At 39.7% G+C, this 26,696-nt stretch overlaps 3 protein-coding genes across 5 annotated transcripts in view; 1 reads left to right on the top strand and 2 right to left on the bottom strand.

Moving 5' to 3' along the window:
• DNAH9 (dynein axonemal heavy chain 9) overlaps positions 1 to 2,353 on the top strand; it is a gene marked incomplete at both ends in the record, with an annotated part of 338,928 nt that extends 336,575 nt beyond the window's left edge. For both annotated transcript variants that reach the window (XM_081272229.1, XM_081272228.1), the window contains one exon: positions 2,126 to 2,353. In XM_081272229.1, the coding sequence (XP_081128355.1) occupies positions 2,126 to 2,353 (228 nt within the window). The remainder of the gene's footprint in view (positions 1 to 2,125) is intronic.
• A 2,286-nt stretch (positions 2,354 to 4,639) lies between these two features.
• On the bottom strand, positions 4,640 to 25,881 carry ZNF18 (zinc finger protein 18). Of its 2 annotated transcripts, none has more exons than XM_081270365.1 (7): positions 25,798 to 25,881; positions 21,463 to 21,931; positions 19,357 to 19,546; positions 18,871 to 18,962; positions 10,210 to 10,294; positions 9,427 to 9,534; positions 4,640 to 5,926 (listed from the first exon to the last, which is right to left on the bottom strand). In XM_081270365.1, the coding sequence occupies exons 2-7, from the start codon at positions 21,847 to 21,849 to the stop codon at positions 5,139 to 5,141; spliced, it is 1,650 nt and encodes a 549-aa protein (XP_081126491.1). In that variant the 5' UTR covers positions 21,850 to 21,931; positions 25,798 to 25,881; the 3' UTR covers positions 4,640 to 5,138. The 2 variants fall into 2 exon arrangements, with proteins under 2 accessions (XP_081126491.1, XP_081126492.1); XM_081270366.1 differs by having other exon boundaries at positions 21,463 to 21,955; positions 25,798 to 25,861.
• LOC308635713 (small ubiquitin-related modifier 3-like) lies at positions 12,926 to 13,618 on the bottom strand. Its single transcript, XM_081270367.1, has one exon. It carries the CDS (start codon positions 13,522 to 13,524, stop codon positions 13,186 to 13,188), a length of 339 nt encoding a protein of 112 aa, XP_081126493.1. The 5' UTR covers positions 13,525 to 13,618; the 3' UTR covers positions 12,926 to 13,185.
• Positions 25,882 to 26,696: the final 815 nt, after the last annotated feature.

The following is a 26,696-nucleotide window of genomic DNA, read 5'->3' as shown; positions in this document are numbered from 1 at the left end:
GATATCTATGAACATGAAAGAACACAAGTGGAAGAATGAGGAACAAAAGCAAATACTGAAGTAGCAGACTTAAGTCCTATTTAATCAGTAATTACATTAAATATAAATGGACTAATCCTCATAATGAAAAGGCAGAATGAATTTTAAAAAACAAATGATAAACCCACCCATGATCCAACTGTAAGCTGTTTATAAGAGACATTTAAGATTCAAAGACACAATGGGTTGAAAGTAAACAGATGGAAGAAAATGTGCTATGAAAACAGTAACCAAAAAAGAGCGTAGGGACTAAACTATTATCAGATACAATAGACTGTATAAGACAAACACTGTTGCATTCCTGGAGAAAATGTAGGAGAGAGAAATTAGAGACAAAGTAGGACATTTTATGACAAAAAGGTCAAGCCATCAAAAAGATAAAATGAGTATAAACATATACGCACCTAACAAAAGAGCCCTCAAAATATATGAAACAAAAGCAAACAGGATTGAATATCCAATTCAACCAGTGCTAATAATAAATGCTAACGGTTACAGAGTTTCTTTTTGGGATGATAAAAATGATCTTGAATAATGATTGGTAATGATTACACAGATTTGTAAATATGTTAAAAACCAATGAATTTTACACTTAAAGAGGATTAGTTTTAGCCAAATGTGTGAGGGCATACCTGTAAATTCAGCTACTCAGAAGGCTGGGGTAGTAGGATCACAAATTTGAGGCCAACCTAGATAGTTTAGTGATACCCTGTCTCAAAATTAAAAATGTGGGTATAGCTTGGTGATAGAGCACTCTTGGGTTCAATATCCAATACCAAGAACAACAACCAAACAAATTGAAAGGGGTTGGTTTTAGAGTATGCAAAAAAAAAAAAAAAGAAAGAAAAAAAAGTTCTATCCCTGTTCTTACTCCTTATCATAAACACTAAATTTTGGAGGACAAGGGGGCCCCCACTGCTCATTTTCATTCTGGTACTCACCATGCCTTGTATCAGCCTCTAAATGAACTGAAAAGGCACATCTTTCCCTTTAAATAAACTTCATGAAAACAAAACAAACACTATCTATAACATAGGAGCTCACAAGACATAACACAACATGGACAGCATTAAGGAATTTGTGAATCACTCTGGATCATCATTTCCCAAAGTATGTTCCATAAAACAGCAGCATCTATGAGATGAACAGACTATGAAAAAAAAAAAAAAGTGGGTGGGAGGGTTCCTGTGGTCCTGTTTAGAAAAGATAATTTTTATCATCCCAAAAAGAAACCCTGTAACCATTAGGTTAAATATAGTTAAAGTATTCATCTTTACTGCAAGAACTTCTTGCCTTCAGTGTGGCAAGTATACATTATCAAGCTTCAAGTACATATCAGTGGTGTGATGAGCACCATTTCCCAAATTTATTCAACCAAGGGACTCTCTTGTTCCTCAAAACATTTCTCAGGACTAGTAGAAAAAACTCAAGTCAACTAGATAACTCTATTGAGACATCTCAGAAAATCATAGGGAGTTGGGTGACGGATATAGTTCAGTGGTAGAATGCTACAAGGAAGGAAGGAAACTCTAGGGAGGCTCCATCTGGAAAGTTAAAAACGGTTATATCTTTATTATATGATTAAAGTTAGATTATATATCTCTCTCTGCTCAAAAAGTTGACATAATCTAGAAGTGAATGAAATCGCATATGAAACTGAAGAGACGCAGAAACAGCACATAACCAAAGCCTTAAGAGCTAAAGCATTTGCACAGTTAGCATCTGTGTCTTCATCCTCTTTAAATTCCCAACACCTAGTATGACATCCATCAAACAGCTGCACTCAATAGTCTTATAAAAACGAATGAATGAGAAAACTAGGGCAAAGTCAAGCACCAATAATAAATAAAAAACTTCTGGAACTCTATATCAAGAGGTGATTTTAGCCTGAAAAGATAGAAATGCATTTTCCCAGTATCAGATGCCTTCCACTGTGGGTGATAGAGAGAAACCAGAAGAGGGCAGGCAGAAAGGCAGCCAAGGACATCCCACTCTCTCGTTCCTTGGATCTTCTAACGGAAGCAAGGATGGCTGGCTGGGCTCTGGGTCTGATCTAAGATGGTTCTTCTCATGTTCTTATCCTCAGGCTGGGATCATTACAGAGGCAAAGCTGAAGGACCTGACACCCTCCATGCCTGTGATGTTCATCAAGGCCATTCCTGCAGACAAGCAGGATTGCCGCAGTGTCTATTCTTGTCCAGTGTACAAGACTTGTCAGCGGGGACCCACTTACGTGTGGACTTTCAACTTGAAGACTAAGGAAAATCCTTCCAAGTGGGTTCTAGCTGGAGTAGCCTTACTTCTCCAGATTTAGCTTTCTGAGAAAACAAGAAAAGCGGGTAGGCCAGAGGCTCCCTGTCAGACAGGTGGGTGAGGATGACCACAGACACTTAGATAAGAAATCATAAGCACTCAACTTCTGTGGGATTCCCCTATGGGACATGAGAGAAGGGTGCCTAAAAGTGAAGCTGAGCTGGCTTTTGGGCCCGGGAACTCTGGTAGGAGAATTTGTAGTACTGAACCTCTTCTAATAAAGTGATTTATTCTTCAACTGTGTCTAGTCCAGACTTTTGAGAGTTTCTGAGTCATCAGGGATTAGGAAAAGTCCAAGAGAAACAAGCCACAAACACAAGCCCTGTTACATGATGCTATCCTCAATGCTCTAGCTCCCAAGGACCCCAAGCAGAATTGGCATCACCCGTGAATCAGCATCTCCATCTTCAGCTGTCTGGGTGATTTGCCTGCATGTTATAGAAATACTACACTTGATTAGAGGGTCACCCAAATTTTTCTGTAAAGAGCCAGAGAGCAAATATTTGAGGGTTTGTTTGCAGGTCATATTGTCTGTTTCAACTACTCTGCCATTGTAGCCCAAATGCAGCCTAGACAATATGTAAATGAACAGGTGGGCTGCATTCCCATGAACCTTACAGAAACAAGCAATGGGTCATTTTAATGATCCCTATTGTAAAGGCTAAGGGAAGTACATATGTGATGTTGATCTTTCATTAATTCACATATCTACTGTTTTTGTCTAACCCCTACAATTTTCTGAGAATACAGCTGTGAACAAGCAAGCAGGTTGTTTCTCTCTATCTCTATTATTTTAAGATTACTTAAGAGGGAGAAACTCTTCCTCTAAAAGTGTAGATGAGTTTTCACGGCTCCAAGAGGCTATTTGGTAAGAAAAGTCTGGGAGGCTTTCCTCTGGGATCATTATTGCTTCATATTCTTGTAGACTTTATTATTATTATTAATTGCTACTTAATACAATGGTTCTTAAACTAGAGCAGGTATTAACAAGTCCTCCAGGGAACTGAGAATTTCTGATTTCATAGCCTTAACAAAATGACACTGCTGCTGGTCTGGAGGCCATACTTTGAAAACTGGATTTAAAACACCAAATTGGGCTGAGGATGTGGCTCAGTGGTAGTGTTTGCCTGGCACAAACAGGCCCTGGGTTCAATCTCTAGCAAAACACAACACACACACATAACCCAAGTCCCATAATTCTATAAATCACTGTTATACAACATATAGAATCTAGTGCCAAATTTTTCCATGATTTTCCTGCTTTCTTCCCTACAGATCTGCCTCCCCTTAAGTGGAGTTTTACTCCTCATCTTCATGCTATAAGGGAGTTAACAAATTGCTCTTGGACTCCAGGAACTCTAACTGAAACTGTGTCCCTTCTCCCCAACAACTAATACTTCCCATTATTTACCAACATCCTTTAGTCTCCTTCATATTGGTTAACCTGTCTTCAGAGAAACCGCTCTGCCCTTCTCATTAGCATCATTGCTCCTGACCCTCACACAAAACAGGGCAAGAGGGCCCCTCGAGAACACTAAGGTGGTGGAGGAGAGACATCTCACTGTAATGAAAGCAGGACACTTTGAGGCAGGCAGTTTTCAAAGACAAGGACAGTGGATGGGTTAGATAGATATGTTAATAAACCTCCAGACAGTATTAAAAACTAGATCAATACTATCGATTTCTTCCTAACACCTACTGGCAAAATAAGATAATAAAGATCATTTTAAAGCATAGAGTACAGTAGCAAATATGATAAACCAAGTAGCATGCTGGGAGTAAAAGAGGAAGTTTGAGGCACATGATTGAGTGGCAGGGAGATTCAAAAAAGGCATACCAAAGACAGATACAGCTGAGAAAAAGTTGTGCCCAGCATTGGTCCTGCACTCATGGCCTGAACTATAGTGGAGCACTTTCCTATTGGTGTGCTGAAACATTACAAACTTGTAGGTTTATATGGGCTGGTCTTGAAGATCAACTCCCATTTACATTCTTCAATGGAAAAATATGTTTGGAGGATAGGGCATGGGAATAATCCCAGCAGCTCAAAAGGCTGAGGCAAGAAGATCCCAAGTTTAAAGCCAGCTTCAGCAATTTAGCAAGGTAATGAGGTAACTTAGTAAGACCCGTCTCAAAAAAATAAATAAATAAATAAATAAATAAACAAATAAAAAGGGCAGAGGTTATGGCTCAGTGGTTAAACACCCCAGGGTTTTAACTCCCGGTACAAAAAATAATACCAAAAAATATGTTTTGGATTACAGTCAATGAACACTTCAGACACAGATACAATAGGGAGTGACTCAACCAAGTTTATTTCAAACAAAAGACACTTGAAGTTAACTTTTTTACCTATGTGAGCTCACTGGCCCTCTATGCCTCCCCTTCTGCATCAGGATACCTGCTCTAGAACCCTAATCCTCAAGGACTGATTTGAGGTTCTTCCCACAAGCAATGATTGCAGCCACTTGGTTAAACTCTCTCCAGGGAGCATTTCTAAAACCAACCTCTAAGTGAAACTTTGCAACAGGTCCAAAAAAAGAGATGGCCTGAAACAAAACAAAACAAAACTATTCTTTCTCCTGATAAAGAAGCAAGAATTTAAGCCACTGTAAAATCTGATCCAGAGGTTGATACATCTTCCAATCCAAAACCATGTCCAGGTTCTCTCCCTCCAATCCATGAAAAGAGAGAACAAGATATCCTCTTAGGAATGCTGTTCCTCCAGGTAGGACTGAGCATTTTTAAAATAGAGCTGGGGACACACGGGGTCTGAACGAGCAAGGCTACTGAAAAGGCTTCTTTCCTAAGTGGGATCTCTGATGTTTGTCAAGGCTTGAGCTCCAGCTGAAACTTTTGCCACAATGGGAACATTTATAAGGTTTCTCTCCTGTGTGAACTCTCTGATGTCTATTAAAGTTCGACCTCTGAATAAAGCTTTTCTCACAGATGGGACATTTATAGGGTTTCTCTCCTGTGTGGATTTTCTCGTGGTGGCGCAATCCTGAGAAGTCACTAAAGCCTTTCCCACAGTAATCACATTTACAGGGCTTCTCTCCTGTGTGCGTTCTCTGATGTTTCACAAAGTCTGAGCTCCGCAGAAAGGCTTTTTTGCAGATGGGGCACTGAAAGTATGTCTCTCCGGTATGAGTTCTTTGGTGAAAAACCAACTGTGAATTCCTATAAAAGGTTTTCCCACACTCCCTGCAGGTGGGGAGTTTCTGGGCCATGGGGGCTCGAGGCTGCCCCTTCTGACTGGCCTCTCTTTTCTCCTCCAACCACATGGCAGACAGTTCTGCTGGATGTGGATTTGGCATGGACTGACCTACTTGCTTCTCAGAACTCCTTCCATGAGGAGAGAGTTGTTCCCCTGCCCCCTCACCCTGAAGGTTTTCTGGTGCCTCAGGAAGATTTTCTCCTTCTCCAAAGTGTCCAGAGTCATCTTCACTGAAGAAGTCCTTCAAGGCAGGCTGAGGAAGTGCCTCACCCAAGGTGTGACATGAAGCAACCAGTGGTTCCTGGTCCCTGTGATTTTCCAAGTTCAAGTTCTCTTTGTCGTTCTCTTGTCTATCTCCTGAAAGAAAATTTGAAATGGTTCAATGTTATGCCCTATTTTCTAACTCATCTCTCAAAGAAGGGGTCACCAGAAAATATTCTTCTTACCAAGATAGCATTAGTGAGACAAAAAGAAAACTGTCACTCCACACTCGCTTCAACTGCACTGGATTCAGGACTATGTGTTTCAGCTCTAGAGCTAAGAACTTCTGAATAGCAAATGAGGGCTCACAGCAGGCTTTTCTGACCCCTCCACAAATCAGCAGCAAGCATTTCTTAAGGGCCAGGAAAAGTATACTATGCACCAGAAGTACTTTTTAAAATGATCTTTAAAAGAATTTCGAAGGAGAAAAAAGTATATACAGGAAAACCAAATCAACCTCAATTGTATTAACCAGATAGAAGTGAACATATGCTTCCTCACAGACTATTTACTTAATCTATTGTAAATGCTATTTCAGATACAGATGATATTATATTGTATATATAGTTCTACATCTGGTTATGTAGCATTTAAATTGTAAAGAGTAGTACTGGTCAATTTAACATGGATTCCCCCATTTACAAGTAATTCAAAAATTCATGAAATTCATTAAGATGTTATTTTCCTATGGGTGCAATGCAACAGGACTTCAGTGTAAAAGTAAATTCTTCAGTCTTTGCTTGAATCCAGTATTTACATGTGCTTTATTTTAGAGATGAGTTCTCACTCAACTCAGGCTAGCCTCAAACTCAGTGATTCTCCTTCCTCAGCCTCCCAAGTAGCTGGGACTATAAATGTGGGCCAATGTACCCAGTTACCTATGCCTTATGAACTCACATAAGCAGTTATATTTATTTTCTCATAATGTAGGTTTTCAATTATTTACTGCTTACAGATGCATATGATAAAGATTTTTATTTTGGCTGTAGGATTTTTTCAACTTTTATAAATTATCCCTTAGATCTAAAGAGGCTGTTAAACTTTCTCTTTCATGGATTCATGTCTTTCCAATTATCTGCCAGAGATTTAGGCTTCTGCTACAGAACTAGGACTAAACTTGTTTATCCTCAAAGCTTTAGAACATGTTCCACTCAAATGGCAAAGGTACTGTCACTTTTCTTTTAAGAAGACTTTATAAATAGCATCTTAAAGAACTGAGTAATGCCCCTTTAGGAAGGTGTCATAATAAACACATGAAGTATTTAAGAATCCTCTTACTGTGGAAATCTATGTTGTTTATTATGTCTTTGCTACTATAAATATGCTGTGATAATCACTTTTCTTCATAAGTTTTTGCCCACAATTCTGCTTAACGCTTTAAAGGAATTCTTCTTCAAAGTGGAATTACTGTGTCAACGGGCATGAATATTAAAGCTCTTGACACCTACTGGCAACCTGATTTCCTGAACAACTCTGGCATATTCTAGTATGTGAAACAGGGCAGAGGGGGAGCTGAATAAAGACCCAAATATTCAATGCTTTTAAAATATATGCCATATATAGAGGAAAGGGGCTAAGTAGAGGGAGAAGGAAAGGAAAAGGGGAATACTGGGGAATGATGTTGGCAAATTATATTGTTATATTTTGTGTGTACACAAATATGTAACAATGAATCCCACTATTTTGTATAATTATAATGCACCTATAAAATATGAAAAATAAATATATGCCATCAGTGAAAAATGTATTTTCATTGTTTTAAATTTTAAATTCTTAGTTATGAAAGGATATATATTTTTCATATTTATGAGCTATCCCAAACCTGCTGTCCATTTCTTACTATGAAGTTATTTTTCTTATTAACCTGCTTTAACTTTTTCTATATTAAGAAATATAACATAGAATGTCATTTATCTGTCATGTTCCTGAAAAATGTTTTTCTTCAACATAGTTACCCTGATTCCATTTGGTGTTATTTTTATGTATAGAAGTTGTGAGGGATTTTACTTTTTAAAGATACTCAAGCCAATCAATCTTTTCCTAAATATTTTTTTCATCACTTTTATACTTATAAAAAATTGCCTTATCCAGTCACAATAAAAATATTCACTCATTTTTTTTCTTCTTACTTTACTTTCATATTATATCTTTTAAAACTGTATTTCCAACTTATTTTGGTATAATACATTATGGTTTGGATATGAGGTGTCCCCCACAGCTCATGTGTGAGACAATGCAAGAATGTTTAGAGGGAAAATGATTGGGTTATGAGAGCTTTAACACAATCCATGAATTAATTCTCTAATAAGGATTAACTGAGTGATAACTGTAGCCTGGTAGGCTGCGGTGCACCTTTGGGCTATATATTTTGTACTTGATGAGCAGAGCGCTCTCTCTTTCTCTGCTTCTTGGTGTGATGTCTTGAGCTGTTTCTCTCCACCACACTCTTCCACCATGATATTCAACTTCATCTTGAGCCCCAAGGAATGGAGCCAGCGGTCTATGGACTGAGACCTCTGAAACTGTGAGCCCCCAAATAAACTTTTTCCTCCTCTAATTGTGCTACTCAGGTCTTTTGGTCACAGCAGCAAAAAAGCTGACTAAAAGAGACATAAATAAAAACTAAACTCATTATTTTTCCCAAGCATCTTTTTATTTCCAGTCCTACCATTAAAGAACAGCTTAGAAGTAAAATTATGGTTGGTGTAGAGCAAAGGTACATGTACAATACATGCCTAGCATGTGCAAAGTCCTGGGTTAGATCGCCCAAATTAAAAAAAAGAAAGAAAGAAAGAAAGAAAAAGAAAATCTTAGGTCTTAGTTGATGCTTTAGTGAAGAAAAATAGTTAATTAGACTACTGGGGCCAAGAACTGCTTCTCCCATCCTTTCCTTTTCTTCTTCTAGGGTTCTGGGATTTATTACATATGTAAAAGTGTGTGAACAGGGATGGGAGTGTATGTACTGGTTAGATAACTAAGTTTTGCACAATTGCCATGTTTTAGAAAAAGCATAGAAAGCAAAGGGTAACTGCCATTTTACAACAGTACATTTTACAACAATACATTCAAATTTCTTCTTCCCCAGTCTTAAAATACATGACTAATATGAATTATTTAATGACTGTTAGGTATGAAGAGATTAAAGAAAACATGTTTCTCTGTTTATTTTATTTTGCTGAGGGTAGGTGGTTACTATTCACTATATCCAGAATGAGAAAATTCTAGTTACTTTGAACCTTCTTGCTAGGATTGACAATAATGGTTGTTATAAAATCTTTTTTTATGGAGTTCTCCCTATATCTCTACAGGTCCTCAATGTGTAACTCTTAACTCTGAGAAACAAAGCTATCACAAGAGACAAGATTGATGACAGCAAATCCAATGTGTGTGTGATCTTCCTTTCATGATTAAATATATGAATTAACAGCCCTATAGCCAGAGAAAAGGACACTTAACTTTGGATTCAAACCAGACTGGCCCAATCAGGCTAGGTCTAATCAATGGAATAGAAACTAAAGTCCTAATCCATCCTCTTCCACCTTCAATTTAAGAACAGCAAATAAGAAAGGGCTCCACAGCAATGATAAATCACTTACCTACACAAGTGAGTCGTGGGATCTTCTCACTGACATGAAGCTGCAGTCCTGTCAGCTCTTCCCCATATACTGTTGAATTAGTCAGGTCAGGTTTAGTGTTGGAAATGCCTGTGACAGAAAGATAAGCATGTGGGCCTTCATGAATGGGGATGTCTGGGAGCTCGAGCTGTTTCTCAAAGGAACACCCCAGCATGAAGGGAAATGTGAAGGCTCCAAGACCACTTAGGGAAGCTTACATGAGAATAGTGCATGGAAAAGATTAAGGCACCAGTTTTCACTATTAGACCAGGACATATGTAAAGGCCACAAAAACAAGAGTCTGGACAGGTAACTAGCAGACCACTGTCAGGCTGGTGCAAGGATCGTGATAGAGATTTCACCAGTGGTTATTCTGAGGCAGTGTGATTTAGTAGGAAAGAGCTTGGACTCAGAGCCAATCACAATTAGTCCCATCTTAATTTGGCACTTAAGAGCTCTGTAACAATGAGCAAGTGCTGAGCTGGCACTCACTTCCATCATCTTTAAAGGGAAATACCCACTTCATAAATTAAAGATGTTACTGTACATAACTCTCACAAATGTTCCTGGAATACAGAACACTTTCAATACAAGGAAGTTCTGACTATAACTCTGCAACTAGGTCCAGTTCCTAACTGTGTCTCTAAATGACTTCCTTTACCCACAGAACTTAAATTTGAGCAGATGTCTCTGAGTGCAAAGAAAATGCCTAACAGTTTTCCATCCTTTCCATCTCCCTTTGTCAAAGCTGACCCATGCCCTCACCTCCTGAGACCATTTTCCCATAGGTCTCCAGCATGAGATCCCAGTATTGCTCCTTTTGACTGGAATCCAGGTGTCTCCAGTGCTCCTGGAAAAAATACAATGCTGTCACTCCAATGAAGGTGTTTAAACCTGCATTTCTTTCCTATAGGAAAGCTGACAAGAATGGAATATGCTGTAGGATTCTACTCATCAGCAGATCTAATAACTTAAGGGAGAATGGGTCAAGAAACAAACAGAGAAAGGGGAAAATGACAATACTTCACATCAGTATTTTTTGTTTTGGTTAGAAAACACTTAGGGCTTAAGTTCTGGTTTTGTGGGAGACTGCAGGTATTTAAGAGTGGAAAACATACAGGAGAAGCCTTTTCTATACTGTTCCTTTTTTTCTTAACTCTTTCAAGTGCTTATAGTATGAGTCTGGCAATAGAACCTGATATATTCATTATTTAATGAAAATTCAAGAAGGAAAACAAAGAAATTAAAAAGGAACTTATTGGGAAAGCAAGTAAAAATCAGTGACAATGTGAGAAGAGTCGATAGTGAAGCCAACTGTTTTGTAAGCCTTACTCTGAAACAAAAATTGGTAGATTCAAAAGACAGATGTTGCAGCCATTCACCCCTGGAATTTCTCAACAGTTCTGTATGCACAGCCTAACACCAAATTAGTTTTATTCCTAGTCAGGGGAAAACCGATATGTTTTCTGGAGCAAGGTATCCCTCTATTATCCACAAAGCAGCCTTCTTTTCCCATGGAACCAGACTAGAAACAAAATTGGGAATGCCACCCAACTAGGATTTACTTTTAAAAATTCTAATTTCAATCTCCCCACTATGAAGTAGACCACTGGAAACTCAGAATGATTAGCACCCATCCTTTGGAGTAGAATATATTGGGCTTCAAGTCCCAGCCTTGCTAATTTCTAGTTGTATAACTTCAAGCAAGTTACTTAACCTTTTAGAGTTCTGGTCCTCACCTAATGACAATACTGAACTTAAAAACTTGTAGGGAGGTTTGGAAGAAACAAGACAGTGTCTACTGTTTTCAAAGCACATCATACATTTAATTTATAGCAATCATCAGTTTATTAAATACTTATATGTGTATGTATATATATATATATGTATAACACACACACACACACACACACACACACACACGTATTTGATTAATCATCACCTCTACTAGCACTAAACTCCAGAAAAGGACTTGGTCCTACTCTCCATATATTGTCAGGCTAAAATAAAGCTCTCAGACCAAGTCCTCAGTAGATGATATATTATTACCATTCTCTGCAGTCTCCCAGACTCATCCCCAGACTTTGCAGGAAAACTAAGGAAGGGATTCTGTTTATTTTCAGGGACCCTTAAGTTTATGGCCAGTCTTTATGTTGTAATAAGCCAGAGGCATAAATGAGGAGAGGAATGATGAAGTCATCTTCCTATCACATACAATATATATATCCCTCAGGAATGGCATTCTCATCCTGAAGTAAATCTGTCCTAGTCATCAAAGAAGGTAGTGTTATGGTTTGGATGTGAAGTGTTCCCCAAAGGCTCACATATGAGACAATGCAAGAAGGTTCAGAGGAGAAATGATTGTGTTGTAAGAGTCTTATTCCAATCAGTGAATTAATCTCCTGATAGAGATTAACTGAGTGTACTGAAGTGGTAGGGTATGGCTAGAGGAGGTGGAAATTGGGGTGTGGCCTTGGGGTACATATTTGTATCTGGCTAGTGGAGCTTCTCTCTCTGCTTCCCGATCACACCTGTGAGCTGCTTCCCTCTGCCACACTCTTTCACCATAATGTTCTTCTTTTTTTTTTTTTAACCGAACTATCTTTACTGTTTACAGTAGTAAAGGGTAACATAATGTACAAATTGGTGAACAAACAACAGAGCCAACAACATCCCACCAGAGCCCATACAGCAAAACAGGAAATGAGGACATTTCTGCAAGATCTCAAGCAAGCAAGGTGATGGGTCACTGTCAGGGGACTATAAAAGGCAGAGAATGGCCATCAAGCAGCAATGGATCCTTACAGGACGACAGGCAGAACTATGAACATTTTAATTGGTATAGATTCCCAAATATCTCACAGAACTGGAGTCACTATTCTAATGCATAATTTCGATACTTATTTGGACAGTGGCAAAGTAAAAATCCATAAGAACACTAAAGTCACCTTTCTGTGGGTTTCTTTTGCAACCACACTTTGAAGCAGCTCTTTGCAACATAATTGCAAATTCAGTGATATTTCATTTTACTTTATATAAAGACCATAATTATCTGTTAGAAGTAAATCTGAGGCCACAATACAATTACCAAATGAGAAATATGGTAATTATTTCCTAGTTTTGAAAAGATAAAAGCTGGTTTTGGTTGTGCCAATCATTGCCCACATAACCACACCCAGGCACTGAATGCAAAGGTGTCATCCTGGGCCTCAGACCCAAAGGGAACACATTCAGGAGCAGAAAGCACTTGGTCCTTATTACTGAAGGACTTATTTTGTTTTTTACCTTTGAAGAAGTATTCCAGTATTTTGCCTTCAACTATACCATATGCTTGATAAAGTCTATCATTTGCAGCTTTTAGAATAATGCGCCTGGTGAAATTCTACCCCCAACACTCTTCCACAGATGCACAGTGTGAACATGAGCTCTCCACGTGATTCGGACAAGTAGCTCCAGCAGTAACCACTACTCCAGGGGTGAGAGCCTGGCCACAGACTGAAAGCCAACATTTGGCCACAAGTTTGAAGGAAAACATGTTTTGAGAGGGGCAATGAACAAAACCAAGAACAAAAACAAACCCAAAACCTTAAAACTCATTTCACAAAGAGAACAATGTGATTGGCCCAATGTAAGCTGTAGACTCATCCCTGCAGAGTTTTGAGCTGCACTTGAAGTGCTTCCAGGATCGTTTTGGTGACTGTCCTTGTCTTTCTCGGACTCCTCTGTGATCAGCGTGGTCGCTCACCATTCAATAACAAATGCAAGGACGATGGCGGGGTGTGGGGTGGTCCCTCTGGAGGCCATGCCTCCCGTCTGCTGCTGGAACACGTCGATGGTGTCCTCAACCTCCATCTCCAGCTGGGCTGGAGTGTCTGTTTCATTAATTGGTTGCCCATCAAACCTGAATCTAATCTGTCTCATTGACAAGCCCTGCCTCTCACAGTAGGCCTTCATCAGCTTGCTCAATGGGGTGTGCCTCTTGATCTTGAACTGCACCACTGAGCCATCCTGCCCCACCACCTTCAGGTTGATATGGTCATTCTCCGTCTTCACACCCTCCTTGGGCTTCTCCTCGGACATGGCTGCGCAGCGACGGCAGCGAGACACAGAGGTGGAAGAGGCAGTGCAAAGCGAGCGAGTCACACTCTGGGCCCCGGCCGCTCTCCACCATAATGTTCTGCCTCATCTCAAACTCCGAAAAAGGGATCTGGCCTTCTCTGGACTAAGACCTCTGTAACTGTGAGCCCTCAAATAAACTCTTCCTCCTCTATAATTGTGCTGGTCAGGTCTTTTAGTCACAGCAGTGAAATAGCTGACTAAAACAGGTGGAAATGACTCAAGGAGAAAGGAGACACCAAAAAGTCTTGAATTGGAAGATGCTCAGCCAAAATAATTTTTAAAAGGAAAGTCTGAATCTTTTAGTGTAGAAAAAAGGCAGGAAGCTAGAACTACAGCTAGAACCACATTTTAAAATATTTTTTAATTGCCAATGGACCTTTATTTTATTTTTTTTATATGTGGTGCTTAGAATCAAACCCAGTGCTTCATACATGTTAGACAAGCATTCTATCACTGAGCCACAACCCCAGCCCTAGAACCACATTTTTAATATGAATTTCAATTTAAAATGTTTAAAAGTCTGCACTAAGCCAGGGATACTGGTGCATGCCTATTATCCCCGTGATTGGAGAGGCTGAGGCAGGAGGATAATAAGTTCAAGGTCAATCTCAACAAGACCCTGTCTCAAACTAAAAAGTAAAAAGGATTGAGGATATATAGTTCAGTAGAAAAGTTCCTCTGGGTTCAATCCCCCATACCAGTTAAAAAAAAAAAAAGTATGAGCTGCTGGCAGTTTATTTTGTTAATGCTCTATAAATAAGGCTATTTTAATAACCTCCTGAAGATAACCAGCCTGAGCAAATCTTGCTGAAAACAGGAGTCCTTAGTCTTCGTGGTCAGAACACATGGATCCTCCCTTCAGTGTTAGTAAAGAAAAGGACACAGCCACCTAGCTCAGTAATGTCTGACTGGATGGCCAGCTTGCTCAAGAAAAGGACTTGGTCCTACTCTCCACTGCCTGTGACACAGTAGGCACTTAACATATATTGTCAGGCTAAAATAAAGCTCTCAGACCAAGTTCTCAGTAGATGATATATTATTACCATTCTCTGAAGTCTCCCGGACTCATCCCCAGGCTTTGCAGGAAAACTACGGAAGGTATTCTGTTTATTTTCAGGGACCCTTAAGTTTATAGCCAGGCATTATGTTGTAATAAGCCAGAGGCAGAAATGAGGAGAGGAATGATGAAGTCATCTTCTTATCACATACAATAAATATTTCCCTCAGGAATGGCATTCTCAGTCCTGAAGCAAAACTGTCCTAGTCATCAAAGAAGATAGTGTTATGGTTTGGATGGTAGTGTTATGATTTGGGCCTATTCCATGGGGACAAGAAGAATCATCAGTAAAAGACAAAAAAGGATATAAGCCTCAAAGCCCACAAGGGTTTATCAGTTTATTCAAAAGCCAGAAAAGTTGCTTTCAGGAGTCTCTGAACAGTGTACCTCCAGCTTAAAGTGACACACTTACTCAAGGAGCTGCCAAGACGCTCAAGAGTATGAATGAAGCCCCCACTTGAGACACAGAATGCAAATACTAGCCATCTTGCTCTTTTCTCATATTTAGAGAGAAGAAAAAAAGTCCAATTTCCAAACAGCCCTATTTTTGTGTGGAAATAGCACCATCTTGTGGATTGACAAGACATTATGACACCTGACTTCACAAGGAGTGCTCCTATCCTACATGTTTGAAAAAAATATCTGGGAGGTAAATGCATCCATCCCTCCAGTCTAGATGAGGGTCCAACTTAGTCATGGTTTCTGATGATAAAGTACTATTGTGTAGTGATAGTGACCCCACTTCATTATTCTAGTATTATTCACAAAGCTCCTAATGCCTGCATTAGATCAGAAGTAATTATTTAAAACTTCCTTCAAACTTCCAATGAATTCATTAAATATCAAGGTTTTTCCTGAGGCAGATAATTGTTTTTAGTTTGGGGGAGGGATGTTGGGATTGGGTGTGGATGATGTTTGTTTGAGTGGTTCATAATCAGTTACTAGCTCCACATAGAAACATGTATATGTATATGTAATTGTCAATAATGAATTGGTGCTGCCAAGTATTCTGATCTTTTAAAGTTCTCCAGAACAGGAAATGGCTAATGTCCGTGTACTCCACTAGTTAAAACATGTTAATAAGTTATATATGACTGTCATAGGGATACTGTATGTAAGAGGCAATAATCCTCTATGCCTGATTGAAATATTTCATAGAATACCTCATTCATTCATCCATCCATCCATTCATTCATTCATTCAGCTAGAGATTAAACCTTTGTTCTCATGTGCTCTAGCACTGAAGTATATGTCCAGCATCCCAAATCTTTTTCACCAAGTAACCTCCTGCTTAACATCTTGACTTGGTTTCTGGAACCCTGATTCACTAAAAAAGGCATATTCCTCTCCTGCCACCTCTTTGTTCTCCTTCGCCAAAGATAAACTGAAACACTAGTATTCTACTTTCTAAGTCTCTCAACCCAGAAAGCTGAAACTCAGACCCTGGTCTAGATATGGCATTAAGGACCACCTATTATTTATAGCCTTCTCTATTTTTGCCTTTACTCTGAAGTACTTCCCAAAACAAGTCCCAAGAAGAGCACTTTCAAAATTTTAAACAATATTTCAATTGAGATGTATTGATTCCTGAAGAATTTTTTAAATCAAATACAACTTTTCAAAGTTAGTAATTACATAATCAGCACCACATAAAAATAAACAATTACACTTGTCCCAGAGACTTTGTTCTAAACCCAGAATAGAGTATCAGGAACTAGGTTCTCTTTCTGCATTGAACAACTAAAAAGGGAGACAAAATATATGAAGTGATGGCTTCCAGATGTTGCACATTAAGCAGAAAAGAGGTCACTGAAGGCAAGCAAACAACTGGGTCCTATAGTTGTCCACACATAATTCCTGGAGAACCCAGGCAGCATCACAGAAAGGAGGAACCCGAGTGGAGCCAGGAGGCCCCCAGAATTAAGCAGAGGGAGCTCAGAGTCTGAAGAGGTCACTGTGGTTAGAGTTAGCGGGGCTGAAGAACAGAGACGAAGAAGCTGTACAAAGAGAGGTTGAGAGATCTACAGAGGGGTCCTCCTCAAGTTGGAGAAAAGGATCAAACGAAAGAATCAGAGGGAACATTCCTCAAACTCACACAGCTACTTCTACCAGCTAGAGTGGAAAACCCAGTAGAGTAAGAGGTAGTAGGCAGAATACTCAGAAGGCTACTGCCACAGAAGGGGGTAAAATTAACCCTATATTAAAGGCTTTTCTGGTACTATAAAGTAATCCCACTTAGCCAGACATGGTGATGCACATCTGTCATCCTAGCAACTTAGGAAAGCTGAGTCAGGAGGATTGCAAGTTCAAGGCAGGTCTCAGCAACTTAGCAAGACCCTATCTTAAAATAAAATTTAACAGGGCTGGGGTATAGCTCAGCGGTAGACCACTCCTGGTTCAATCCCTACTATGGCAAAACCAAAAAACAAAAACTAGTAATCTCCAAGTTTCACTTTCCATGGTTTATCACTCATAGTCAACTGTGGTCTGAAAATATTAAATGGAAAATTTCAGAAATAAACAATTCGTAAGTTTAAATTGCACATCATTCTAAGTAGCAAGATAAAATCTCTCACAGAACGTGAATCATCCCTTTGTCCAGCATATCCACATTGTACACACTACATTTAGTAACCATGTTGGTTATCAGATCCACTATTATGGTATCCCAGTGCTTGTTTTCAATAACCCTTATTTTACATAATAAAGGCCCAAAATTTAAGAGTAGTGGATATGTCAAAGAGAAGTCATAAAGTGCTTCCTTTAAGTGAAAAATACGAAAGTTTTCAACATGATAATTTTTAAAACTCATATGCTGAGGTTGCACAAGTTATGGCCACAGTGAGCAGTAAATATGTAGTCATTCACCTCATTTCATCTCATCACACAGGTCTTGTGTCATCTCACATCACACTACGAGGGTAAGAACAAAACAATAAGATATCTGAGAGACCACATCCAGATATACTTTATTACAATATATTGTTATAATTGTTCTACTTTATTATTAGTTATTAACCTCTAATCTTTCCTGATTTGTAAATTAATCATAGGCATGTTAAGGATATGAAAAAAAAATTATATATGGTTCCAGGAATCCACTAGAGGTACTGAAACACATCTCCTCCAAATCAGAGAAAACCACTGTATAACAAATTTTTTCCAACCAATTTACTGCATCCCAGAGTGAAGCTCAAGAACACTTATGGAAATACAAAAATATCCACTATCCAGGCTAGGAATGCAGCTTCACAAGCTCAAAATCCTACATTCAATCCTCAGCACACACACACACACAAAAACATTAATAAAGTTAAAATCAAAATTAAATAAAACCAGTGAGAACTGGGGCTGTAGCTCAGAGGTAGAGTGCTTGCCTTGCACATGTGAGGCACTGGGTTCAATCCTTAGCACCACATAAAAATAAACAAATAAAATAAAGATTTTTTTTAAAGTGAGAATATATTAAGGTAAACAAAAAACATATACTATATGCAGAACAACGAAAATAAAATTAAGACTTATTGGCATGATTCCATTGTATATAAAATCTGAGAAAGCACAAACTAATGTGCGGTAACAGAAAGTTAGATCCTTAGTTATCTCAGGATGATGTGGGAAGGCAAAAAGGGACGAGAGGAAACTTTACAGTGTGGTGGGTATATTTACTATACTGATTGTGGTCATGGTATTAGGACCAAATATGATGTCAAAACTTTCCAAATTGTACATTTTAGATATGTGTAGTCAGTTTGCCAATTTTATTTTTACATAAAGTCAGCGAGTCACCTGTTGTACATTAGAAATAACCATTCAAATTAAAATGATTCCCATGAAAACTATACTAGGAAATAAAACAGATTTTTCTTTTCTTTTCTGTTTTGTTTTTGTTTTGTCCTATGTTACCCATTCTCAATTCTTCTAACTCAGGTTCCTGAATAGCCAGGATTATAGGCAGGTGCCACCACACCCAACCAAGACAGTCTTGTCTTAGCATAACCTAAAAGTAATAAAGAGACGACCATACTTGGGTAGAGACAGGATTTGCCAGATTCCTTTACTCAAGATGACAATTAGGAAACATTCCGTCTTAAGTAAAAACACAGAGTTCATTCTACATTTACTATAACTTTACAACCAGGCCTTCCTGTTTACTCCCCTTCAGTAACTGTACCCCTGGCAATCCTCCTGCCCAATCCTCCTGCCCTTGAAGCCTGGTTCCAGGGAAGAGAAGCAGGGACCCAGCTCACCTGAGGGGCGGCAGGGAGAAGTGCAGCTCCAAAGTCCTGGTCTCTAATGAGCCTTTCCTCAGGTTGGGCAGGAAGCTGGGAAGCAGCCAGAGCTGCAGTGAGAAAAGGAAGTTTTCAGAATCTAGATGTTTTCCTTAACCACTCCCCAGAGAGTACAGAAAATAATCCCCACAAATTAGAATAATCCATTCTGCCATTTGAATTTCAGGATTTGTGTTTACCTCCTAACAAATTCCCCCAAACTTCCAGTTTTCTTTCTTTCTTCCACTTTCCGTCCTCAAAACCAAAATCCAAATGGTCTGGCCTCAACACAAAGTGGTTTAAAATACAAAATTAAATCTCCAAGTCAAACTGGTACATGTAAATCTACCTTTTCCAAGCTTTCAGGGACACCATATCATTTCAATTAACACTAGGCCTACTGACCACAATCCCTAAATTTCTCTAAGACAGCACCACACACTACCATGGATAACTGCTCCTCACCTAATTCTGGTTCCACTTCAGATTCCTCTTTCACCATGTGACTGAGCAGCTCCCGAGGTCCTGTGGATGTACTCTGAAGTCCCAACTCTGGAGGTGCCACTTCAAGCTGGGGCTCCACTTCACCCACTTGGCATATGGAGGATTCCTTCTTCTCTGATAAGATTTCCTGTCCTAGAACTTGAATGCTGATCTAGAGAACAGACAACACTAATTACTAAAGGATGCAGAGTTAGGATTTCTAAAGGATATGGAGCAAGCCTCCTGTAACAGACTGGAAGATAGTCTTCCTAGAAGATATGGAATAAGTAGAGAAAGAGAAAACCAGCTTCTACTTTTAGTCTAGCAGGAACCAATGAATGGACTATCAGAAGAGACACTAAAAGCTAAGGCCTGAATCAGCCTGGGAGACCTCTAAAACATGCCACTATATTGTTTCTACTAGACATTCTCCACCAATTAAAACTCAGGTGTTTTTTAATAACTCAAATGTTCTAAACATAGAATGGGAAGGGAAACTTTATCTTCAATCCCCAATGGCTTAAGTGTTGAAAGTCACAGAGTCAGAATTAGGTGAGGTATGAAGAAATGCAGATGTGGTGTAAAAAACATAATTAGGCCAGGTCTAGTGGCCCACACCTGTAATCTCAGCTAATTGGGAGACTGAGGCAGGAGGATCACAAGTTCAAGTCTGAGGCAGGCTGGGCAAATTAGTGAGACCCTGTCTTAAAACATACAAACAACAACAACAACAAAAAAAGGGGGGGCTGGGGATGCAGCTCACTGGTAGAGCATCCCTGGGTTTGATCACCAGTACCATAAAAAGAAAAAAAAATGGTCTTTGTCCTTGATTCCTGGCATACAGCTCCTAGAAATCTGTAACTTCCTAAAAGAAATGTCTTTTGTTATTCATAATGGCCTTGTCAGCCACACCAGAAGTTATGCTAATGAGTTAACTATTAGTGAATCCTAGATAGCTTCAAGATGAAGGTAGATTGACAGAGAAACTAACCATGTGAAGTTTAAAGAACTGAAACTTCAATGCCCCAATATCCTAACTTCTGGAGAAAGGAAAGAAGTTGAAGATCTTCAATCACCAATGGAAATGATTTAATCAATTGTGTAGAAACAGTGAGACCCTCATAAAAACTTTTTCTTTTCTTTTTGTTTAATTTTTTTTTTAGATGGAGCTTTGTTTTATTTATTTATTTATTTATTTATTTTTATGTGATGCTGAGGATCGAACCCAATGCCACACACATGCTAGGCAAGCACTTTACCACTGAGCCACAGCCCACCCCTCATAAAAATTTCTTTTTGTTTTTTAGACCTTTGTGTCTGGTTTATTTCATTTTGCATAATTTTTCCATCTTGTAGCATGTAACAGAATTTAATTTCATGGTAACAATAAATAATATTTTATTGTATGTGCATACCACACTGTTTTATCACTCATCTGTTGATGGATATTTGAGTTGTTTTCACCCATTACTATTCAAATAATGCTGCTATGAACTTCGGTATTCAAGTGTCTACATTGTTACACATTTTCAAAAATCCATCATTATCATAAAAATTTCTTAATGCTGGAGCTCAGGGAGCTTCCACGTTGTTGAATTGACTGAGGTATCATTAAGCACACCAGGAGAGGGGAGGGAAGGGAAACACCCCATGCACCTCTCCCATTTGGCTGCTAGAGAGTTGTAACCTTTATAGTAAACTGGAAACAGTAAGTATAGTGCTTTCCTGAATTCTGTATGCCATTCTAATTATCAGATCTGAAGAGGAAACTGTGAGAACTGCCCAGTCATAGCCAGATTTTCAGAAGGACAGCTTATGCCTGGAACTTGAGACTGGCATCTGAAGTCGGGGAACAGTCTTGTGGGAGTGGGCCTTGCATGGGTGGTATATGTGCTAACTCCAGATAATGTCAGAATTGAACTGAAATGCTGAATGCTCAGTTTGTGTCAGAGAATCAGAGAATTGGGTTTTGGTGTGGAAAATCCCACACATTTGGTGTCATAAATGGTATCAGAAATAAGACAATATACCAGATGAGCATCAGAAAAGCTCTGTGCTTCACTCACAGATAATAATACTTCTGCTTACCCACTGCCACAGTCTCCGCGGATCTCCTTTTAAGCTCTCCACAAGGGTCACTGCTTCTTCTCCACTGCCTGGACACTGTTTCCGCACCCACATCTGGATCTCTCCAGGGAGAATGGTCAGAAACTGCTCCAACATGAGAATCTCTAGGATCTGCTCCTTGGTATGAACCTCTGGCCGCAGCCACTGGAAACAGAGCTTTCGAAGTTGTCTGAGGGTCTCGTGGGGCCCAGACAGCACTTGGTAACGAAACTGTCTGAAGAGCTGGCGTGCAGTCTCAGGGCTGGAGAGCTCCCCTTGAGGGGCAGCATCTGGTCCAGAGAAGGAAAAGTCTTCGCTCCTCGACAATGAGGGCAGCAGGCCTAGGGCCTGCCCCAGGTCAATGGGCATTGTCTGGCTTCACAAGTTCTTTTAGGAGAAGTGTTTCTGAGGTGGGATTGTCTCTGGGAAGAACCAAATCCTCTCAGGAATGCTAAAGAGAGGATGATATTGAGTGCTACACAGAGGAAAAAAACACATTTTCAAAAAGAACAATGCATATGCCCTACCTGAATAGCCCTATGGTCAATCATGGGTCTTTTGAAATGGCTCAACATATACACTATTCTATTTTGAAAGATGCAAACTTGAAACCTCAGAGCAAACTTGATACCATTATCTAAAGAGCCAGCATTGCCCTGATGTTGTGTAATGTTCTCCCTTGGTCTTCAAATGTCTAGACCATGTAAAGAAGGAAACGCACTACATAAGCATTTTCACTATTGGTTTCCAGGTAAACAGCTCTTCTGCAAAACATTTCTGTATCTGCAGGTTATAAAATGAAGCTGGACAAAGACACTCACGCCCTAGGAATATAGGCTGAAAGGATGAGCTGCTTCCATAACAGATGAACAGGCACCCTCTGCTTCATGCTCCCACTATGATACATATACCGTGCCACCACATGCCAAAGCAACAAGGCCAAGTGACCATAGGTTGAAAACTCTGAAACTGTGAGCCAAAATAAACCTTTCCTCCATCTAAGTTGTTTATCTCAGGTATTCAGACACAGTGATGAAGATATGACTAACATAGAAATTCAGAAGATAGCAACTGAATAGCAGTAAGTGACAAGGTTAATATTAATATATTTAAGCAGAGTGAAGTGGCACACATCTGTAATGCCAGCAACTTGGGAGGATGAGGCAGAAGAATTGCAAGTTCAAGGCCAGACTCAGAAACTTTGTGAAGCCCTAAGCAACATAGTGAGACCCTGCTTCTAAATAAAAAACAAAAAGTCTTGGGCATGTAGCTCAGTGACAAAGCATTCCTGGGTTCAATCCCCAGTAGAAAACAAAAACAAAAAAATATATACATAGTACATAATATATATATATATATATGTATGTATGTATATATATATATATATATATATATATATATATATATATATATATATATTAAAAGGATCAGTAACTTCATATTTCATATTTCTGGTTAACTTTCATGCAGGTATTCCTAACAATGGATTAGTAATCAGTCTGTAAATGTTATGAAGGAGCAAAAAATCATCAGTCCTCCATAATACTAATGGCAATAATCAAAACACACACACACACAAAAAAGTCACCTGGATTTCTGGTTGAATCAGAGATCAGTACACAATTCTAGCTTTTTTAATAGCTACATTTTTCTTGAGGTGTAATAAGCAACATTCTTCAAAAATAATTCTTCCTTATCAGAATATAATTTAAAAATCAAAAAAGAGGAGGATGGCCCCATAAGCTCTTGGGATAAGGGTTGGATTGCAATCAGTATGATGAAACTGCAAGGTTTAACAAGGAGCAGTTGTGACAGTGTTAAAAGCAAAAGACAGAAGCCAATTGATAATGAGAGACACCAGAGTTTCAACAATCCAGAATGAAAAGACTCCCTTAACACTTGTGTTAGCTTTTCATCCCCAAATACCAAACACAAACAACTTGGAGGAGGAAAGGTTTATTGGGCTCACAGTATCAAAGGTTTCAGTGCAAGGTCAACTGGCTCCACTACTTTGAGCTTGAGATGAGGTAAAGCGTCCTGGCAGAAAGGCATGCTCAACTCATGGCATCAGGGAAGCAATATCAAAAACTGCAAATACAAACAGACTAAACACTCAAATTACAAAACAGAGTTTATCTAATTGTAAAAAGCAAGACCCAATTATATGCCATCTGCAAGAGACAATTTAAATATAAAAATATGGATAGGTTGAAAATAAAAGGATGAGAAAAAGTCTATGCAAAGAGCAAACATAGGGAAGTTGATATGGCTAGTATGTGACCAAGACAAAGAGAAAAATAAAGAGTCATTTCCTTATGAAAGATAATTCATGAAAAATAAATAATTACTATGGCTATACTAGTACATGTAGATGTCATATGAAGAGAAATAAAAAGACTATTTCAGGGCTGGGGGTGTAGTTTAACAATACAGTGCCTGCCTAGCATGCATGAAGCCCCAAATTCAATCCCTAGTTCTAGAGGACAGGGGGTGATATTCCACTAGAACAAATAATTCAAATCATCTAGAACACATAACCCTAAATGTGTATGTATCTAGTAACAATTCTAAAGGACAAATCTTCAGTGTGAGTTGGAGATTTTTATACCCTTCCTCAGTAACTGATAAATATGCAAAACCAAAAATCAATAAGGATATAGAAAATGTGAATAACATTATAGCCAACTAATTAATATTTACAAGACACTAGACCCAACAACTGCAGAATATACACTGATTTTTGCATAATAAACACTATCAAAACAGATCATATGTATAATTAAATTTCAAAAGACTGGAAACTTAAAGTACATATTCTCTAGCCACAGTGCAATTAGAAATGAATAACAATATTTAGAAAAATCCCAATTTATGGGATTTATTAAAATAACCCATAGTCAAAAAAGATATAGAAAAGAAAATTAAAACACATTTTCATAACAAATGATAATAAAAACAGTATCTCAAACTTTCTGGAAAGCAGCTGAAGTATTTCTTACAGGGAAACCTACATTCAAATATCTTTAAAAAAAAATGAATGGGGAACTAGGAGCATAGCTCAGGGCTACAGTACTTGCCTAGCACGCTCAAGACCCTAGGTTCAAGCCTCAGCACCACTTTAAGAAAAAAGGAAAAGCGTAATATATGTATTTCATAAAATAAAATTTTAAAATGCTTATGTACAAAAATCCTTCACTATCTAAATGAATTTGGCTTTTGAGTTTTAAATAACAAGTGCCAAGATTTCAAATAGCAAGATACTGATGTGTAAACTTATTCAATTTTAGGTGTTTCCTGAATTATGACAGCAATTTAGATAACATTTAGGAGAAATGCCATTAAGGGGAAAACTATACATCTTAAATAATATTTAAATCTGGTGTTAATTAATACACACTATTATAGTAGTAAGAAAAAGTTTCACTTAATAGAGGGCTTATGAATTTATAGCCCATCGACTTCCGGAGGATCTGCTCCCATTAGTTACCAAAAAAAACAAACAAAAACACTTAAATTACCTACCACAAATGCATACTTGTTATTAAGGCTTTAACAAATCAGAATTTTTAAATGTGCACCTATATATAAGCATTCTTATAAGTTACATGGTTACACATATAAGTAACCATTTGTTGAGCAGCTATTATTATCCGCTATTAGACTCTGCTCACGTTATTTCTGATCTTTACACTCACCCTGCAAGGTTACCTATTAAAGTTCACAGATCTGGAAACTTGGAGGCTCACAAGTGAACCAAATTCTAACCCAGAAAGTGCTAAAGCCTGCGATTAGGGGAGGAGCACTACAACGTTTGTTAATTTGGGAGGCTGGGGGGGAGCACTTTGAGGGTTGTCATAAATGGATGGGGGCAGCTACTGGCATTTAGTGCCTGGACTGGACCGTGCTAACCAGTGGAAGGGTCTCCACTCTGAGTCCTCTGACCCCCACCGATAGCACCCTGATGAGAAAGACCCTAGGCTACATCAGGTCGGTAGCCCTCCTCCTAAGGCTCATTTTCAGTCGTGGAAGGCAGCAGGGACGTTTTCCGTTCCCGGGGCACAACCCGGCAACACCCCCAGGAGCCGGGCCAGGTCAGGTTGCAGGCGTGTCCCCCAGCACCCGGAGTCTCAGCACAGCCCGGGCGGCCCCTCCCCCGCCCTGGCCGCGAGCGCGCTCCCTGGCGCACAAACGCGCGCGCCCGCTGATTCCGCCGCCGTTCCGGGTGGCCCGCCTAAGTCTCTCGCTGACGCCGGGGAAGCCAGGCCCGACACCGAGCGACCAACAGCCGGGCCAGCCCAGCCCAGCCCACGAGCTCACCTCGGCCCGCGGCGCCGACTCGGGCGCACTTCCGGGAGCTGGGCAGCTGCGCGCGCCACCGGCGGAGAAAGACGCGCGGCGCCGGAGTGGGGCGGGGCGGGGTTAGAGGGGCGGGGCCTCGGAGCCGGAATTGAGGTTGAGGCTCCGATTGGCGGCCACTGAGCCACGCCCCATGGCCTCGCGCCGCCGCCCAGGATCTAGGCTGCTGTCTGTCCGCAGCAGAGCCTACGCTGCCAGTCTTTCCTTCCTCCATTCATTTAAGCTTGGTGCATTCCTCCACTGCTCTCCAGACAGACGTCGCTCGCCTACTCTGTTCAAGGCAGTAGGCCAAACACTGCGAAGTCTCCAAAGATAATTCTCTTGCCTAGCGCAGACCCCTTTGCTCTCTCATCCAAAGATGACATTTGCCATTATTCATGGTTTTTACCCCAGTGTCTCTCGCTCCTCTCTGCTATTCTTGCCTCAATTGGCCTTCCTGGAGCATTTAAGTTACCCTAATCTGTTTTGCTTCTCCTCCAAGAGTCATAAACTATGTGTTTCTTGGATCTCTCCTTCCACTTTTCATTCAGTGTTGCGCTGAAGTGAGGTGCCAAGGTCTCTTGCCACTTGTGTCTCTCTCCTCTTTCTCCTCTACCCGCCCCTTCTCATTTTACTGCAACACGAATGTCATTCTTGACTCCTCCCTCCCCTTCTCCCACTTGACAACAATCGCCAAGTCCTCAGGCCTGGCAGATACCTTGCCCTCTTTCCATTCTCACTACCTCTATCTACCTGGTCTCGAATCCACATCATTTGTGACCCTAAGTCTTCTCACCAGTTTCCAGCCTTGCTGATTTCCAGGCCTTCCCTAGCTGGCCTCTACCACGCGACCTGCGCAATGGTTTCATTAATGAGGTTCT

This window comes from Spermophilus citellus (assembly GCF_964194105.1).
Source record: "Spermophilus citellus genome assembly, chromosome: 17".
NCBI classification, from domain to species: domain Eukaryota; kingdom Metazoa; phylum Chordata; class Mammalia; order Rodentia; family Sciuridae; genus Spermophilus; species Spermophilus citellus.
This window is presented reverse-complemented; position numbering and strand designations above follow the sequence as displayed.